Source organism: Artemia sp. Qi Xiang Cuo, chromosome 9 (assembly GCF_049724085.1).
Source record: "Artemia sp. Qi Xiang Cuo chromosome 9, ASM4972408v1, whole genome shotgun sequence".
NCBI classification, from domain to species: domain Eukaryota; kingdom Metazoa; phylum Arthropoda; class Branchiopoda; order Anostraca; family Artemiidae; genus Artemia; species Artemia sp. Qi Xiang Cuo.
The window spans coordinates 18960678-18981605 of NC_142802.1; the positions used below are offsets into that span (position 1 = coordinate 18960678).

The window sequence follows — 20928 nt, forward strand, 5'->3', positions numbered from 1 at the left end:
CTCATAGACTCATAGACTCATTTATTTATAAACAACTATCGTAGCCGTGGCCGAAGCCCCGACTAAATGGCGCTGTTTAGTACATTGCATAAAACTGGTCACTGGCGGTTTAAATAACTGACAAAAAAAGGCACGAAAGAATTGCTGTGACGGGTTGTTCGACACTTTGGCGGCACTAGTTGATTTTTATGGCGGGTGTTGGCGGTGATAGGTGCAGGTGGGGGAAGCAACGAACGGTGTTTCTCGGACGAAAGAAGGGACTGCCCAAAATTGCACATTAACTGTAAGCGCCTATCACGCAACGTTGGCAGTCGTAAGGTACTAAGGGCAGCCTCATAAGAGTTGTATTTCGGGCCTAGTATCACTTTCACTGCCCGTTTTTGAATGGCTTCCAGATCTTCACTTAGGTATTCAATATTATGAGCCTGAGGGCCCCACACAGGACACGCATATTCAAGGATTGGGCGCACATACGTGACGTAAACCGTCTTCAGCTGACTTTGTGAGAAACCCAGTCGGCGCAAGGTAATTAGCGACTGTAATGCGTAACTACCTTTTTTCACCAGACCGGCGATGTGCGCGCTAAATGAACAGTCGTCACTGAAAGTAACCCCGAGAATCACTGAGGTTGAGGTAGTAGGGTACCAAGGAACCGGGCATGAGAGGTCACGCTTAAGCGGATTAAACCTCATGACTTTTGTTTTATTCATATTAAGCTGGAGGTCATTAATGCTACACGCCTCGAGAAAGGAGTTCCTGATCTCACTGCTGAACTGGGGATACACGTCTGACTTTTCAGCAAGATATTTCAGAAGTAGGGAGAGATCGTCCACGTATTTGAATCTGTCTTCAAACTCGAGGATAATGTAGTTAATTACCGCTAAAAACAAAAGAGCTGCCAGCTTAGTGCCTTGTGGTGCGCCACACGTTAGTTCAGCCCACTCAGAGTTTAAGTCACTAGGGAAGAGAGCATAGACACACTGACAGCGGTTACGCAGGAAGTCAACAACTAAGAGCAAAATATGCTTCCTAGCGCCCATCTTTTTGAGGTTATTTGCTGCTGTATAGTGGCGGATCAAGTCAAAAGCCTTACGATAGTCGACTAAAAGCAGGTCAACGAGGCTACTGCCTTTGTCCAACCACTCGGTAATCAGGTGGTAGAGACGTACTAGATAATGCGTCGTACTACTCCCTTTCAAGCAGCCGTACTGAAACGGATCTAGGGCTGGCTGAACTTGGGCTAGGAGCTCTCTATAAATAAAAGATTCAGTCACTTTAGCCATATTAGGCGTAATAGAAATCGGACGAAGCTGATTGCAGGACTTCGGGTCTTTGACTTTAGGTAAGACGCGGACGTAGGCTTTTTTCCAAGCACTCGGGAATTTGTGCTCCTTGAACGACTGATTGATCACTGATGAGAGTGGTTTTGCTAAAAACATAGAATATTCTCTTAAAAGTTTAACTGGCAATTCTCCTGGGTAAGAAGCACAGTTGCTTTTTAACTTTTGAAGTTCTTTATACACCGCGAACTCGGATACTTCAACGATTGTATCTTCAGAGACGTCAGCAATGAGGGCTTCGATTTCGGCTTCGGTGAAGGACGGGTGAGTAGTACAGATTGAAGTGAAAAAGGCGTTCACTTCGGCTGATTTTATCAGCGTTTTGTCGTCTTTCTGTATCATAATTTCACTGGTGGTACGTTTACCGGTAAGACGCTTGACTTCAGAGTGCCACCTACGGGGCTCACCTTGAAGGAGAGGCGAGACTTTGTCATGAACGTACCTTTTCTGCGCTGCTCGTAACAGTTTAACAATGCGGTTACGAAGTTTGTTTGCTTGAACAATATCCCCACTGCGATGTAACTGGCAGCGAGTTAATATAAGCTTCTTTAGATCGGGTGTTACCCAAGGTTTGTCAGTATCACTAACAGTTATTTTTTTTCTCAGGGAAATGTTCGTGATATTTACATGACAGCAAAGAGTTGAAAGTATCAACTTTCTGGTCGATATCTGTCATAGAGCAAATCTCATCAAAGTCAAACGTCCCAATCCACTGTCCAAAGGAACGAATTGCCTCTTTAGTCATAGGTCGAGTGGTAATTTTTACTTTCCGTGGTGCTGGAAGGCCAACTTTGGCCTTCCAAAGAAGTGTGTTATGGTCAGAGTTATGCAACGGACCGAGAGAGAAGGGTACTTCGTAATAATCGGGAATGTTCGTGAAAATAAGATCTAATATACTACCACTGACGTGAGTAGGGATTGAGACAACTTGCTTGAGGTCAAGCATGCTGGAGACCCATGCCTTATTAGTCTGATTGAAATCACCAGCGATTACAAACGCAGGCGCTGCGTGTTTGCGGCGTAGGTCATCAGTGCAGTTTTGGATATACTGGATCAGTTCTTTTCTGTTCTTTGCACTTTCGGGGTAGTAAACTGCAGCTACAACCAAGCACGAATATCGCTTTGATAGGCGCTTTGGTTTGCATTCGACCCAAATTACTTCATGGCATGATTCACTGGGCTGACTTAGTAATTTACAAGGTAAGTCTTCCCGAAAGTACAGTCCGACCCCACCGCCTCGTCGGTTAATCCCTCGGTCGCGTCTCGTATTAAAAAAACACTTGTACCCCTTGATATGCCCGGTTTCATCGTTAATATCCCAACATTCTGTGATAACAGCAAGGGGGGAACTCGTCTGTTTGAGAACTACTTCAAGTTCGTCGGTTTTATTGTTTAGTGATCGGGCATTACATACTAGGATATTGGGAAGTCTGCACTTCGACAAGAAATAATCAGGTGTTAGGGGAGGTGAGGTACTTGACAGTGACGATACTGGGTCAGCGTACCACGGACAAAGCGAAGGAGGGATTTCACTAGGAGGGATGCAGTTAACTACTGTCAGAATACGTTCCCTTGCTGTACTGAGAGACCTCGCTCTGTTGTTAGAAACGAGAACAGGGATAGCACAATTTTTATTTCTTTGGCCTCCTCTTTTCCCTCTGTGGCTACGCTTGGATCGCTGTTGACTTGGATTGACATCTGGCGGCTTTCTCAACAGTCGAAAGAGCCTTAAGTTAATGAAAATAAATGGCGCCACGGTCAGACGAGATGAATTCAGTTCGTATAAATCAGCTTTACCGTACTTTAATGCCATCGTTATTGCACTAATGGAAACTATGACAGTCAAATTTTCGATTATTCATACCACCACAGCAGAACAGAAACCATGAGAAAATTCACAAATAAAGCTATACTTGTACGACGCTCAGGCTGCTAGTTGAGCCCTCTGGAACGCCATCTCCAATTAAACTCCAAATTACAAAATAGATGGCGCCACTGTCAGCGAGATGAATTCAGTTCGTATAAGTCAGCTTTTCAGTTCTTTAATGCCATCATTAGTGCACTAATGGGAACTAGGAAAGTCAAATTTTCGATTACTTACACCATCACAGCAGAAAAACCACGAGAAAATTCACAAATCAAGCTATAATTGGACGACGCTCAGGCTGCTACTTGAGCCCTCTTGCGATATCTTAGGACCACTTGGTCGATACGATCACCCATGGGAAGTAAAAAAACAAAACAAAAAAACAACCAATAAACACGCATCCGGGATCTTTCTTCTGGAAGAAAAGACAACAAAATTCCACATTTTGGCATATAGAAGCTTTATATCTCTACAATAGGGTTATCTGATACCCTAAATCTGATGGTGTGATTTTCATTTAGATTCTATGCCTTTTGAGGGTGTTTCCCCCTTTTTCGAAAATAAGGCAAATATTCTCAGACTCGTAGCTTTTGATGGGTAAAACTAAACTAGATGAAATTTATATATTTGAAATCAGCATAAAAATCCGATTCTTTTGATTAGATTAGATTAACTTATTAAAAAAACGACGTAGTTAATCATGATCCATAGGTAGCTGCCCATGGGAAGCCATAAGTGCACTGGTATTGGGCGGTTACCACAAACTAATTCAACATACTTAAAAAATAACTTAAATTTCTAAGTCAATTTTAAACTTCATTTTTACACATACTGGTGAGCATTCACAAAAAACACAGAAGAAAAAAGAAAAAAAGAAGAAGACAATAACAGAAGAAAATAAATAATAACGTAAATCTTCAATCTCTCAATCCTGGCTCCTCACCCCCTAACAAAAAATTCTTTACTTTCTTTTTAAACAAATGCTAGTGTTAAGCCGCCTTAACACTATCTGGGAGGGAATTCCATACCCCCTGGCCCATGTGTTTCATTTGAAATCCAGAACGACTTCCACTTCTATACTATAAAAACACCGAAGGACACACTTCATGAAAACACCGGTAAGTAAAAACAGCTTGGTAGTCACGAACTTGTCCCACATCCATCACCTTTACCTGTACACGCCTAAAATTACCAAAAAAATTGCTAGCCCATAACATACAGCCGGACGATATATATGGGCTAATAATCCTATGATAAAGAAGCAACATCACCCGAGCTGGTACGAAGTGCTTTAGTCAATGTATAATTCCAAGATCTCTTGCAACTTTTGATGCCACAAGATCACTGTGACGTTTCCAAGATATATTGCAGTCTAGGTAAAAAACCTAGATACTTCATTAAATTAACCTGTTCTAGAGAATTACCAGAAAATAATACTCGCCCACCGACATCAATGGGCTTACCAATTCGACTAAAAACCCTAAAACTTGTCTTTTTTACATTAACCGCCAGCATACTTAAGGAAGTAAACACACTTAAATAATTTAATACCATATTTACATTATTAATTAACTCATCCACAGAAACACCACTAAAAGAAATAGCAGTGTCATCTGCTAAAGAAGTAAGACACGAATCACGAAGGTAAAATCTCATAGTATCAATATAAACCAACAATAAAAGCGATGTATCTATTAATATATTAAAATATTAATATATTAAATTTTAATAGACATTAATATCTATTAAAAATAAAAGCGATGTATTGCTGTATATATTGATATCAAAATTGGTATCTGTTTTTTAGAGTTTCGGTTACTATTGCGCCGGGTCGCTCCTTACTTACTGTTCGTTATCACGAACTGTTTGATGAGATTAAGCCATTTCAAATGCAGTTTCTCAATTGCTATAAGATTCTCACATCATTCGTAGTCAAGAATCTTGTTTTTAAGTTGAACAGAATGCATACACTATACAGGATTAGTTGGATTTTGAAATTGATACTCAACAGATTGTTGCGACAGCTGAATCGTAAGTGTGTAGAATTTTGTTTTCTTTTGCTATTTTTAAATACATTTTCTTAATGTTTAGTACACAATTATTATACGCCTGATAGATTAAAGAAAATACAATCTTCTTTCTGAAAATTTTTACCCCCCCCCACACACCAAAAAACATTCTATCGATACAGAATTTAGCTATAGACTATGCAGAAGGTTGGGGAATGGAAGATTGAAACGAAAGTGACCTCAAAAATATGATTTATCAAACAAATTGTATGTTATTGCCTATAGGGGGGGGGGAGTGATAGGGGGCTATCATTTTAAAATGATAATACCACATTTTTTTTTAAATTGAAAGCAGGGATGCCAAAAATCTAATTATTTTTTTCGTTTAAAGCGGAGACGGAATAAAATGATATCAAATTCCCTGGGAAACCATAGAAATATTTTGATAGACCCAGGGCACCTATTGGGACTTGTTCATTGTCTTGGGTATTTTTAGATTTCGCATAGACTACTGGCCTAATTTGGCTTGTGTGTGCTCCCTTTTAATAATAGACTCGCCACGGCGAGTCTATTATTTATTATTTCAACTATTATGCAAGGGTTCTGAAACGCCATAGCCATTACGTTTCTACAAGATTTCTACTTCCCTTGATGAATAACAAAGAAGACCAGCGTCCAGTCAGCGACTTTCGAAGTTTTTAACTCATGAATAGCCCGAATCTGTTGTGAAATCAAGCTGAGATTTGAGAAAGACCGATGAAAACATTAATGTTTACGGTCAACATTGATCGCGCCGGCAGTGCGTTGTCGACATCTCACCGGCAGTGAAGCGAAAAAATTATCAGGGGCGCGCCGGCGGCGCACCGCCGCTGCTATATTTGCCCCGCCACAACCGGTCTTCCCTTATCGGCGCGGTGTCAGGGTCTAAATACATCAATATATGAGTAAAAATTAGGGGCACAAAACGGATTGGACTTAATCTTTTTAACTCGCTTTCCTCAACTCACATACTTTTTTCATTTGTGCATTTATAACATAGAAGAATTCGAAATATATGCTATATGCAGCCCAGTCGGTTTTGCACCCCTCGTTTTCACTTATATTAACATATTCTCGAGAAGGAAAACAACTATTTTCTACTGTTTAGTACATTTTGAAAACAAGTTTTAAAAAGAAATTTTGTTTACATGTATCATTTTTAATACTTCTTATACTGAAAAACACATTCTGTAAAATTACAAAATTTTCCCTGTCCGAAAGCAATATTATCCAAGGATGAATTATCACTTTTCAGACAACACTTCCTTTAAAATGTAAAGAAAGCCCAATACAATGAGAAAGAAATTTATGTTAATGTCTATAGCCCATGGGATAGGCAGTAGAACTAAAAGAGCTACGGAGAAGTGGGACTCTTATGGAAAATTTAATTTAAACTAGTTTTTACTATTGTCTTTCAAGCGGTCGCGTCATTTACTATTGCTACTGTAAAACTAATTGTAGACATTTTGCAAATCGGTAACACTTATGTCTAGAATGCGGTCACGTTCGAGACGCAATTGCTTACCCTAACAGAGGTATCTCAAATAGGGTGCCCTACGAGCACGTGCTATTAATATGACCTTGAAATAGCCATGTGACAATCAATTTTCGAAAGTAATCCACAGCCAACTAATTTGAAATATTGAATAAGCAACATTTGAAACTTGTCAAGAAAAAACAAAAAATTACGGCCTAATTCCTTTTTTTTAATATTAACCTTTTTTTAAACATTTATAATAATTTAATTTATTATAAATTTTAGTCTCTCTCCTTTCTAGGCATCGGGCTTGTGTCTAAAAAATGCAACATTTTCTTTCCAAAACACAGAAAATGACGCAGGTATATTAGAATCCCTTTAGGACAAAGCGATCAAATACGAAGAAACAGAGAACTTACTTGTAAATGAAGCCACAATTAAAAATACATTTCTTTCTTCTAGCTGGCTTAATATATATCAGAAAAGAACCAATCAGGTTTTAACAAAGCGGAGTTATTTATCTCTCCAAAGAGCGAATTTTATTGTCAGTCTTCTGCTTAGTATTACTTAGCATGTTTTTTTTTCTTTTTTTTTAATTTGCTATTTGAAATAAAATTTTTATTAAACTTGTGAGCCATTTTTCAACCACTTCCGAACTTTAATTACTTCCAAATTTTATCGATATAAAGACAAATTTTTGTCTTAGAGAAGACTCAATACTTTTTTAGTCTAAAAGAAGACTAAACAGTCAAATAATGTATATATATTTTCTAAAACTCAAAATGGACTAAAAAGTAGAAAATAATTTACTTTTTTCTCGAGAATCTATAAATAAGAATGAAAGCAGGAGGAGCAAAACGGATCGGGCTTTACATAACTGGATCTTTATAACTCGATTTCCTCGACTTTTTCCATTTATGCATTTACGACTTAGGCCAATTTGATATCTATTTTATTTAGAGCCCAATCCGCTTGTCACCCCTCGTTTTCACGCCCCTCACTCATATATCTTAGAGAGAAAAAATATTGTACTTTAAACGGTAGAATTTTTATTTTCAAAACGATTTAAAAAAAATCTTTCTACTTGATTTAAACTTCAGAGTAAAAGAAACTAATACAACCTTAACTTACTTGGTAATATCCCGGATCTGGAGTTACTTCCATTTTGAACGATGAGCCGCCATTTGGTGCATGCGCGCCGCCTGGTGGATGGTCTCCGGTGTTGTTTGAAGTAAGGTTTAATGACACAGCTACCGCTGAGCTTAAATGAGAGGCGTTTACTACAAAAAAAAGAGAAGAAATAAATATTGCAAATCCTAATCCCAGAGATAAAGACTTTGCTTTTGATGATCGTCTAGCCATACCCAGTTCTCATGGCTTTTCCCCATTTTTTCCAAAATACCCGTATAAACACCTCAATTTACAAATTTTAACGAGTTTCTTGAAATTTCGATAGATCAGGTAAAGAAATTCATTTTTAGGGAAAAGTAATGGAATGAAATAGAAGCAAAAAGGAATAAATTATTGTTGCATGGATATCTGCAAACCGGTAAAGAAGAAACCACGGGCATAATAATCAAAAAAAGGCGTTTAAAATAAAATATTATTACGTTTACTGAAGTATCATTTTGAAAAGCATTTCGACACCCTCAAAAATTGCGTTGAATCTAAACAAAAAGTACACCATTGGAGTCACAATCGCCGAAACCCCATACAAGAAACTTGCAACCCCCCCCCCACCTTAAACAACAAGGAAAATCACTTCTTTGGCCTTGGTAGCACTGATATGTCTTTTTTTCACCGGTTTTCTTGCCACCGCTAGCAGGGATCTGGAACTACATAGAGAGCTGTTTAAGGGCTCATTTGAAAGGAAGTTACAATATTTAATGTTAATCAATCCTTTAAAATTTAAAGGGGCATTTTTTTCTGATTATACTGTGCCAGAAAAAAGGTGGTATTTTAACTTTTAAGTATGGTTTAGAACAAAAAGTTGCAGCTTCTATCAGTTACAACTAAAACCAAAACAAACAATCTGACAACAAAGAACCCTTGGTCTTAAAAACAAACATCAAATAAATTAATTGCGTTAGTTTTAACACTATTTATTCCCTCGTTTTATGACGTAATTAACTGAACTAAGCCGATCAATTTTATTTATTACCGCTTAACTGGACAAACAGAAATTTCAAATTCCTGATTAGAATGCTGCTATTGTATATAAAATTAAGACTTGAACTCTTAATCCCAGATTTTTAAAGATGCTTTACAAATCTATAATAAAACCCCAAGTTATCCAAATGAACTTGAGCATTCCCTTAGGGTCATTGTCAAGACTATAAAACATAAAACACAGAGGGATTACGAGAGAGACAGAGAGAGGAAAGAGACAGAGAGAGGAGAGAGAAAGAGAGAGAGAGAGAGAGAGAGAGGGGCAGTAGGGTGAGAGCGAGAGATCGAAAATATATTCAGCTGGGTTTTGAAAACTCATAAAATTTTCAACGCAAATTCTAAACACATTAAAACCAACTTTGTAATTCAAATGCTCCAACAATCAAATTTCTCCCGGAGTAGAATCTACAATCTTTACCTGAATAACGACCAACATGACTTTAGGTTAGTTATTTGAATCATTAATCAAATGGATAGTTTGAATACACGAACATCAAAATTCTACAGTTTGCTGAACCATTTTTGGCGAGGGGTGGATATCACTTCTATGAATAGCATGACTCTACCAAACTAATCTCTTTTCTTGAACTTTTTTTTAAGCACAGCTCAACCGTGAAACAGACATTCAAAACTTAGTTTAGAGAAGAAAAAAAAACAGGAAGTAATATTGAACCGCCTTTAATTGTCTTAATTGTCCCATTTAATTATCTTTGGATAAGTAGCATTCTCGTTTGGAATTACAACTTTTTAGCAGATGTTTGAGAACCCCTCCCCCCACATTAAATTTGAAAACTTTCATTTGCTTATATAGGAATTAAGAATATAATACATTGAAAACTGTAATAATATATAGTCAAAAATGGAATAATTTGCTATCTTTTAAAATGAAAAAGTCCCTCTGGTAATTATCAAAGCATCTCTTTTAATTGGCCGTGAGTAGTTGCCCAGCATTTTTGGGCCAAATTATCATCATTAAAAATGTTCTTAAAAATGTGCTAGTATCATTTCAGCGTTTCGTATTATACAAACTAGGCACATAAACAGAGGAGGAGGAGGGGGGATTCTTATGTAAGTGGAAATGTTAGAAGATATTGCAAAGACGGTTCCAGGATAAGAGTAAACAATTCAACGGATCTGTTGGTTTGGCTGGAACATGGAAGCAGGGCCGTATCCAGGACATTTTTCGGGGGGGGGTACAAATGATTTTTTTTCGGGTGGGGGGGGACGTTTGCAAGAAAAAATGTAAAACATACATAAAAATTTATTTATATTCATTTTTGTTACGTTTTTACGACTCGGACAAACATTTCCGGGGGGGGGGAGGGTCAAAACCCCTAGCCCCTCTTGATACGGCCTTGCATGTAAGACACCTTTTGCAAGTCGGTAAGCTGAAAAACAGAAACGAATCTACTCTGAGTATCTGACCCGTTGGTGGATTGATATTTCATACTGGCTTTATATTTTATTTGACTGGTTATTTGCGGCGCGGCTTTTTATAGTATAAGTTTCTAAACAAACACCATTTAGTTAATTCTTCAATGAGTAGCGCCCTCCCAACCTTCCCGCCAAAAAAGGCAATTGAATGTTTATGGTATAAAGAACAAGAACTAGTTCTAGTTCTCTAGTAAAGAACTAGTTCTAAAGTTTTGACAGGCCCAGCCCCAATGAATTTTTTAGGCCTTAGGTTGATTTTTTAAATACACATTTTCTACAGAAAAAATGCCTCTAAATATCGATACTTTAAAGTTAACTCAAACTAAATACAAAACCAGCGGAAAGGTCCTGCCCCCCCCCATTTGTTAGGGGACAAAAACATGTCAAGCACAAAACACTGATAACAATCCCACCACCAAGAAACAATTTTTTCACTAGAAAAGGAAAAAGTGCGAGCCCTTATGATGAACCTGCTCGTTTACCGAACCGACTAATGCCACAAAAAAGTGAATAATAAGTGAATAAAAGCAAAACTTAACACGAAGAATTACAACAAGAGAAAGAAAGGGGTACAAAAAAAACTAAATTAACAATTTTTCATAGAGAATATGAGCATCAAAACAAAAATAAGATCAATAGTTGAGTATCATCTAGGTTAAGTCAGTTTTAAAGAAAATGACATGTACACAAAACGATTTATTGGGAGAGGGGGTCCAAAAAAGACAAAACTATGAAATTTCCGGGGAGACAGGGTTCTGCTCTTACTTGTCATTAAGTAATGCTGATTTGTTTTGATGCTGATCAAAAGATGAAACAAGTTTCATTTAAATTATACATTCCAGTAAGTTATTATAACATTTTGAAATTAATGGATGAACATTGGTATTTCTGGTAGGGAGGATTAGGACATTAATTGTTCCCTAGAAAATTCTTCAAAAGCGATTTCAAAGTTAGCTCCTAATAGACAATGGTGAATCCCCCTCCCCTTTCCAGGTAGAAGTCTTAAAGGATAGAAAATGCTTATTTGATGGAGGGTAAAGAACAAAATGCATCCAAATTCGGCTGTTTTACTTACACTTTGCATTCTTCTTTGTTTTGTCGCGTTTTCTTCTCTTTTTTTTATTTAAGGTCATAAATAAATCAAGATGAATAGACAGATTAAATTATTGAATTTTGTCTTATATGTGGCGACATTTCAGCTATTTTATGACCAGGGAAGAAACCGCAAGCTCGCGTGATTAGATTCAACTGACATTTATTTATTTATGTAATTTTTTATTCTACACAATTAATGTATGTTTCAGCTTTCATCCAAAAAGGGAAATACTTGAAGCTAGATTATAACGTAGTATAAAGCAGAAACTTGGGGTATTTCTTACCCATACAGCAACTTTTCACATGTAGTGTTTTTGTCGTTCCGGTAGAATAAACGGGATATAAAAAGTACCTTACTTAATTATGCCGTATTCAACTCCAGTTTCAAACGAAACATTAAAGAAGACGTGACGTCATGGATAAAACCCGCACAAAGTGTTTTTGACACAACAGGTGACATTAATTTTTCAGTGACCTTTAGATTTTACTATCAAAACTTTGGCGGTATTGTATTCGAGTTTTCAGTTTAAGAAAAAAAACTGATCTTTTTCGCTTTTTTTTTATGACAATTTTCATGGCACCAGAACGTCAAAAAGTTAGGGCACCAGACACTAGTCGACCATTCAGCTAGGATTTCTTTCAATAGATGTCGGTTAAACTTGTTTTTAAGAGAGTCAACACAAGGGAATTCGGGGATAACCCCCATGAAGAGAATATTCTAAACGGTAATGCCGCGTCTTGTCGATGATCTGACCGAACAGTATTTCTGCGTGTTTGTCGCATTGGCTCGGCAAGCGGTAGTACAAGTAGAGACAGATCAACCGAGGAAGGGGGGTGTAACTTTCGTGGTAGAAAACAGCGTAGCATACCTAGACAACGCCAATTAACACACATTTAAAGGTTGTAAGGCGGACTACAATCCGCTCTTGAGGCCTTATTTGGATTCTCTGGAGTGGTACCAGTAGGGCTTTAGGAACCCCTTCAAAAAGAGGGTTTTCATATTCAAAAGGATGTCGACAAGAGACCTTCGATCAGGTGGTTAGTAGTAGTCTGGGATGCATTGGGGGTATAAGTAGCTCCAATTGTTCCCTAATCTTTATTGCTCAAATAGCGAGATAGTAAATGTGGCATCTTTGTTATCTACGTATAGTCTATGCTAGTAGCAATGAACCAAGAAGGGTGAGCCCCCTGTCATGACTGCAATTCAATTTTATGGAATTTCTATATATACGAATTTGTTGAGCAAAAAGTCTCTTTTTAAGAGCTTATGTTTAGAAGTACATAGAAGATTTCCTTCCCCTTACTCGGGTTTCCTCCAACTTTGGATTTTTAAATATACCTGAATGTTTACCTTACAATCATCATACTATGAGATGCATAAATTAAAAAAAAAAAAAAAAAAAAAAACTGGAAACGTAACGTCATGACAAAAATAATTTGGCAATTCCATAAACATTTCCATGATTTACACTATTCCCTAAAAATGGCAACAGAAAAGAAAATGAGTAAATAGCCTAATCAAATTAGAAAAATAAATAAAATAAAAACTTAAAATAAGGCGTCAGCATAAAAATGGCAATTGCATAAGCATTTTCATGCATTTAAACTATATTTAAAAAAATATCGATTGTAAAGGGAATACAATAGTGAAGTTTCGGTTTTAGAAAAAGAAGTTGCGGGATTTACGCATGTGTATCTGCGAGGACCGAAAGCAAGAACAAATATTTTCATGTATTTTGATAAGGAAACACAGTAGTGACGTTAGGTTGTGATGCACCCAACAGACGGGCAAGGTTTAATGACTACTGGCGCAGCATATCCCAGAGTTTAAAAACTGCAGCCACTTTCACCTTGAAAACGCTACACTTTTTACAAAATTTTTAAACCTTTCCGTTGCTTAATACCAAGGACATGAAAATAAAACTTTCTTTGCCCCCTCAACCCATTTTAGGTCTATTCATCGCTTAAAACAGCAATTTTCTATGATTTTTCTTATGGCTGTTTCGAAATAATAAAATGTTAAGAACAGCATCACATTTTCGTCAATGTTGCCACGCTGAACCTTAAAATAAATAAGCAAAACTAATCATTTAAATTGGGCATTACTTTTCGTAAAAATTTGAAGACTAACAACCTTTTGATTCTCAAAGGCAGCTGCACTTCTAAAGGAAAGGTAGCCTACATCTTTCTAGGGGGTTTCGTACCATTTGTTTGAAGTTTATTTTTGGCTGATTTTTGTCCAATATTTCTTCTTCTTTTCTTTACTTAGTGCTAGCTACTACCGAAACCTGCATTACTGCACATGGAATTCTTTTTCTTCGAAATTGAATTCTCAATTTTTTAAAATAGATATGGTTGCAAAAGCCCTTCACAAATTCAATAATATTTCATTCTCACTGTCCTTAGTACATCAACAAAAAAGGATTCTAATCAGACCGGATGCTGATAATGATACTTATTTTGACTTTTTTTGTCATTCCACTGTCCACTAAAGGCAGTGTCGAGTATATTTTTTCATTTTCAATGTAGTTGGCACACACAACCATAGACCTACACCCGTCAATAATAGATAAAGAATGATAAGCAAGTTTTTTTTCCATACCGATTAGACGACTAAAATCAAGATCAAGCATTTTTTTTACCACTTTAAGCTCAGCCCAAAAAGCAACACTGATCAACAGAGAGCCGCTGTACACTTTCTCTAAGTAAGGAAAACCCGGGCGCGCTCACTTAAATGCATGCACAAAACCCTTTTGACAAATTACTTGTCTGGTGAATATAATTCGCAGGAAAAAATACAGTGCGATTCAAATCCAAGCAAAAAACCGAGAGAATGAAAGGTGATAAATTGTCGAACATTGTAATTTAATGATCCCAAAGACCAAAGTGTGGCGATTAAGCGTTGCATGCATCAACCAAAACTGATGCTAATGATTATTTACAGCAATTCAAGTCCAGCTACTAGGCTCAAAAATGGCTTTGAATTTATCTTTAGTTTAATGCGTTCTTATTATTACTAAATGACCAGGGAGGGAATGTTAGCTCTCAACGGAAAATGAGTAGTAAACGTCAATAAATTTGAAGACCGGGGACAGTTACAGGTCTAAACAACATTCTTTTGATTTTTGTGAATAAATTAGCTTATCAAACTGTTCTTAGAGCCTGCTCACCACTTTGAAGTTCAGAAGGACAATACTCTTTTCCTTGAAAGTAGACAGTGCCAAGGAAACCGTAAGAGAGAGCGCGTGGGGAAAGTTGATGCCCCTCCTCTGAAAAGACTAAAAATAAACATGAAGTACCAAATTCTGACACATCTTTAACATATAAAATGGAGTTCTTATGGATCCTCCCCCCCCCCCCCTCAAAAAAAAATCATAGACGCCCTTTCGTACGGGCGAAGTGACAAAAGCAGATAAACAATGAAGTTAAAATCTTATATTAGATATAATGAAATTCTTCTAAAAACGCCTTTTGAAGCCCCGCTTTCTTCACAAAACAATTCTCACGTTAAATAAAGTCAAATAAATGAAGTTAATATATATATAGCTGAAGCTAAGAAACATATAATGTACACTATTTTGCTTTTACAACTTTGCAAAGAAAACACTCACCACTTTGAGGTGCAGACGGGTAGCTGCCATTTCCCTGTAACTCTGATACTGCGAGAGAAGGTACTGCAAGGGATGCATTGTGTAGCAAGGCACTTCTTTGATCGTGATGTAAGTTTGCTAAATTTGGGTATACGGCATGGGGTACAGCAATCCCTTGGTAGCCTGGATAGTGGTAGTGACCGCTTGAATGGTGGTCGGCTCCAGGTAGGGTAAAAAGGTGCGCCAGCTCCTGCCATCTTTGGTCGGTATTTACTCCACGTACAAGAGGAACACGTACCTATGAAAGATTACAGATATTCTACAACATTACAAATTAGGTTGGTATTCACCATCACAGAAGGGGTTAGGAGTTTGCTGATATTAAAGTAGCTCCAATCATAGGTCAAGGCCGATATTTCAAAGGTCAAGTGAGTCGGTCCTCAATTCGCATTTGCCCTTGTGTTTCAGGAGTCGTTTTTAAATAATTGGGACAAAACTTAAAATTTAGCATAAAAAACGAGGTGTTGATGAGGGGCAACCCCCTCCTGTATGTAATAATTTCAGTTTAGGGTTCGATATTGCTCCTTACTTTTAAATCCCTTTCAACACGGAAATATCCTCTAGACAATTCAATACTGGTGAAAATTTACCCCTTACAATTACCCTTAACACCTCCACGCGTAAAATTGAATAAGTAAAGAGAAAGCAAAACATATAGAGATATTTCGTACAGGAATTCTGGCAAATTCCCCCAGTATACAATTTCCTCTGAAAAGTTTAACCCCCTGGAAAACTCCCTCTCCAAGGAAAATTCTCCCCGTGCAAAGTCTCCCCGAGCAAAGATTCGTCCACCCCACCCCACCCGAAAAATGTATGCATACTTCCGAATAACAAATACTATACACAAACAATGGGCAAATTTTACAACTTAAAGACCTTTCCCCAGGGACTGTGGGGGGTCATGTTACCTCCAAAGACATAATAATTAGACTTTTCAACTATGCTGAACAAAATAGCAATCTCAGAATTTTGATCAGACGATTTTGGGAAAGTAGCGTGGGAGGGGGCCTAGTTGCCCTCCGGTTTTTTCGGTCAATTAAAAAGGGCACTAGAACTTCTAATTTTTGTTAGAATGAGCCCTCTCCCGATTTTCTAGGCCCGCTAGGTCGATGCGATCACGTCTGAAAAAAACAACAACAAACAAACAAATAAACACGCAGCCGTGATGATGGCAAAAAAAAAAAAATGCAGATAGGAGCTTGAAACCCCTAGCAGGATTCTCGGATATCCTGAATCTGAGGGTGTGATTTTTATTAAGATTATATGGATTTTAGAGGATGTTTCCCGTTTTTTCCGTGAATCAGGCAAATTTTCTCAGGCTCGTAACCTTTGATGGGTAAGACCAAACTTAATAAAACTTATAAATTTAAAATTAGCATAAAAATCCAATGCTTTTGATATATCTGTTGGTATCAAAGTCTTATCGTTTTTTAGAGTTTCGGTTACTATTGAGCCGGTTCGCTCCTTGCTTACAGTTCGTTACCACGAACTGTTTGATGTATGAAGAGAAAGTAACTAAATTTTGTCATCGTGACATCTAACAGAAAGGTAGCCAAATCTCAATTTAAGTTAGTGGTAGGTAAGAGAGGCGTCCCACTTATGCCTTTTCGGGTCTTAACAGCTAGTTTCGTTAGGGCATCAACCAGAAGATGTTGCAAGATCTCAACCAAACTAGTGGGAAGTAAGGCCACCTCTAATAGAATAAGAGGTTCCTATTTACTTTAATTACGATACATGCCAGAACATGTCCAATCAAATTTGGTATAGAATCCTACTTAGGCCATTTCAAGGCCCAGACCCTATCCTACCTCTGAGGGGAATGGGGCATACATTCCTATAATCAGGACATCTGCTAAAACAGTGGCAAGATTTCAACATAACTAGGTAGAAATTTAGAAATAATCTCCACGTTGTGCCATTTTGGGGTCCGGACCCTAAGAGCTTATTTACAGGGAGGGGGTCTAATCCTTGTCATATAGCATAATAGGTTACAGACTAAAAACAGAAGTTGAAGAAAAGTAACAGCTAGTGTCCTTTTTAGGTCTTCCGCCGGGCACAGGACCAATGATAGCTTCTGTGATGGAGAGGGATTCCTAGATTGAAGATGTCAGGATATCTACCAAGAGGGGTAAACAGGGCCTCAACAAGCTTGGTCAGAAGTAACAGTTTACGTCCTAGTTTTCTTGTTGCCGATCCCGGTACTGATTCCACCTCTACCGGGGAAGAGGAAATAGGGGCCCCAAATTCTTGTTATCTGCACGTCTATCAGAAGGGGAGGTCGGATCCCAGCCTAACATGGAAGAAAATACGAGCTACGTTAATAGCTGTACCTTGGTAGGATATGAACTTAACCAACATATGTTGTTGATAACGAGACATATTTAAATTTGTCTTGCCAGTTGACAAGTCGGTCCGGCGGGATTTGGTCAAGCCTGGTCAACAGCTGCGGTTGAGGTTTCTTGTGTCTCTGATCGATCCAATCTCTGGAATAGAAGGGCTGTATTGCTGTCATCCACATACATCAGACCTCGGTAAAATGAGGCAGAGTTTTAGTTATAGCTTTTAGAGACTTCAAGATCGATTTGATACCTTATTGTCCTTAGTGCTTAATGAGGTTTTAGTTTTGCTTTACTTTTTTCTAGGATGTCTTCACCAACGCAAACTGATCGTTTTACGGATGGTACATAGCTACAGAAATTGTAATCAAAACCGAAAAAATTCATCAATCCAGAGACTCATGACTATGTGTCTGTTTTATTGCGCCCCCTATCATAGTCTGAACGAGTGTAATTTACTTAATTATTTTTTAATTTTTCGACTGTCCTATAAAATTGATGCTATACAACATAACACCTATATAATTACGGTAGCCAAAATACTCCTAAAGTTTCTGACATTCTGTTTCATAGAACAGGTTCCTCCAGACTTTTCATTTTGCCTTTAGTTTTTTCCCCTCTTTCAATTTACTAAGGGCACTGGAGAGCTTGAAAACACAAATAAAACATTTCTTGTTCCTCCCATCCTAGAAATCCCTGTCAATAATTTATAACTGATTGTCCACTAAAAGCTGTTTTAAGAACTTTGTGCAATATACCATAGCGCCTTTTGAGTTACCCCAGTCAAAACATTCCCGAAGTTTCAAACACTCCCTTTCACAAAAGATACTTTTTTTTACGTTTTGTGTGGTTTTCAATTTATTTTACCTCTAAAATTTATAAAAGTCACAAGAATTTCAACACAAAAATAAAGTACCCCTTCTCTCCCCCATACTAAACTCCAACTAAATTATTTATGTTATGTAACATAGTGCCTTTTGAGTTACTCGGCTAATATAGACATAAAAGTTCAGACATTCTGAACCACAGAAGAAGCTTTTTAGATTTGTGTGCGGCCTTCAGTTTTATTTTCTTTTAAAATTTTTGAGGGGCACAAGAAATTCAAAACAAAATAAAGAACGTTTTTCTCCCCTATCCTGAAATTTGCTGTATTTTATTGGTTTTAATTGACTAAAGCTGCTGTAAGAAATAGTTTGCGTGTAACTGAACTCCCGTTTAACTGAACTGCGACTCAAACCCCATGCAACTCAACCCAGGTTTGACTGTCCTATTTAACTCTATCCCCGTTGAGCTCCAACCCCATTTAGGCAACTCAACCTAACCTATGGGTTGAATTGCAAGGAAATTGAGTTGAATTGCAAGACGGTTGAGGTCGAGCTGAGTTAAATGAGGGTTGAATCACAAGGGGGTTGAGTCGACTGAGGGTTGATTTAAATTTGGTGAGGTGAATGGGAGTTGAGCTAAACGAGGTTTCTGTAAAATAGGGGTTGGGTTGGACGAGGGTTCAGTTAAATGGGCTAAGTTTCATGGGGTTCAGCTAAACGAGGGTTCATTTACATGAGGCCGTAAGAAATATATGTTTTATAGCATAACCCCTTTGAATTTACCCAGCCAATGCCTCTAAAGTTTCAAACATTTTGCATCATAGAAGACGTTCCTCTGGGCTTTTAACATCCTCTTCGATTTTTCCCTCTTAAAATTCATCAGGGGCCCTGGAACTTTAAAACAAAAATAAAGTACCTCTTCTTTCCCCCATCCTAAAAGTTGTTGTAAATAATAAGTTTTGAATATCCAATGAACGTGAAGAGAAGGAAGAATCATCCGGCTGAGTAAGTACAGAATCCATAAAGCATATTCCACTGAGACGATTTAATAAGAGATCAATCGAAGAAAGGTTGTGTCTTATCAATTATTTTAGCGTTTTTTGGATAATTTAATCAGTTCAAAGTTTCAGAGCTTAAATAAATTCCAAGAACTTTAAAGTCTTATCAGGGAAATATATCCAGAAAAAAGGATAAAGGTAATTATAAGACATAAATTAGATGATTATAGACTTGCCAGCTAGAACACACAAATTCAATGGTCATTGTAAACTTTTAGACAGATAAAAATACATTTCAAAGGTTAAAAACAACAAATATAGTGAAAAAATAGCTACTAATATGAAAACTGTCAGAGAAAGTACATTATGGAATGACGGCGGATATGGATCGAACAAAATACGTTTATCTGATACAAAAAATAGGCACGATAGTAAAACAATATTGTTTGGTCAAACTGAGTTTTTATTTATTTTATAAATAGATACTTCAAATTTATAACCAAAGGATTGTACAGCTAACCAAGTGATTTTACAAAATGGGTGTGGTAATACAGCATATCTGCCATCCTTTCTCTTTTTTTAATAGCCAGAAGAAGCGGAACAGATAAACTTGATTTGATTTAAAATTAAGTTAATATTAACTGGTTAATATTATTTAATTATGCTAAGCGTACCAAGTAAGTCAAGTCTTCCTCATTTCAAAAAGATCGAAAAAGAAATGATTTGTTCTTCAAATATGCTATGGAACGCTTTTGCTAGGCATTACAGTTCTGTGGGAGGGGGGCTGAAGTTTTTATTTTGGACAAAATTTTAGATCCGGTGAGGGCAGAGGCAAGTTCTAATTTAAATTTGAAAATTTAGAATGTGCACTTGTGTAACTGCAGTCTCTTCTTTTTTGTTCGACTGCATTGAAAGGAAACTGCTTTTCCTTGCCCCCTCGATCTATCTCTGGTGAAATTTATAGCTTTCCCACAAGAAAAATCAAGAAAACTTTGTTTAGAAAACTAAACTTAATAAAATTTATATATTTAGAATCAGCATTATAAGCCCATTCTTTTGATACATTTATTGACATCAAAATTCCGTTTTTAAAAGTTTCGATTACTATTGAGCCATATCGATTGTTTTTTTTTTTTTTTTTATTACATATATGAGGGGGTTCTCCCTTTAGTCAATACCACGCTCTTTACGTTAAAAGTTAAATTGTGTTTAATTCACAGACCCCTGAATCACAAAGGCCGTTTAATTAGAATTGATAGCTCTTTTGAAAGCACTAAAAAAAAACTGTAGCGTAAAGAGCGAGGTATTGACTTGGGGGCAAACCCCCTCATATACGTAATAATTTCTGTTCGTTTTAAGTTCTAATGTTGCTTCTTCCTTTCAGTTGAAAAAACTTGTTTGTTTTTTTTAATTTAATTTCTGATCGTTTTTTAAATAATGCTTGGAAATCCGGCGCCCCCTTCATAAAAATGTCCCTTACCCCAAAGAAAAATCCTCCACGGAAAGATTCTCCCGAGTTACCCCCGCCTCCAGCCCCCCCCACCAGAAAAAAAATCCTTACTGAAAAATTCTGTATAATTACCAATAAACAATACAAAATTTAAGCAAAGGGAAAAGTTAATATATTGCATCCCTTACCCAGGGAACGGTGGGGGATTAAGTCATCCTAAAAGACATATTTATTAAATTT

The 20928-nt window shown here is 37.2% G+C and overlaps 2 protein-coding genes across 2 annotated transcripts in view; one reads left to right on the forward strand and one right to left on the reverse strand.

Annotated features, from left to right (window-relative positions):
• LOC148948399 (pentatricopeptide repeat-containing protein 2, mitochondrial-like) overlaps positions 1-20928 on the forward strand; it is a 447312-nt gene that overhangs the window by 40291 nt on the left and 386093 nt on the right. The gene's annotated exons all lie outside the window — the stretch shown is intronic.
• LOC148948400 (uncharacterized) overlaps positions 6707-20928 on the reverse strand; it is a 111863-nt gene continuing 97641 nt past the window's right edge. The window contains exons 7-9 of the mRNA XM_089094497.1: positions 15042-15318; positions 7864-8012; positions 6707-6781 (exon numbers count right to left, since the gene is read on the reverse strand). Of these exons, the coding sequence (XP_088950623.1) occupies positions 6707-6781; positions 7864-8012; positions 15042-15318 (501 nt within the window). The remainder of the gene's footprint in view (positions 6782-7863; positions 8013-15041; positions 15319-20928) is intronic.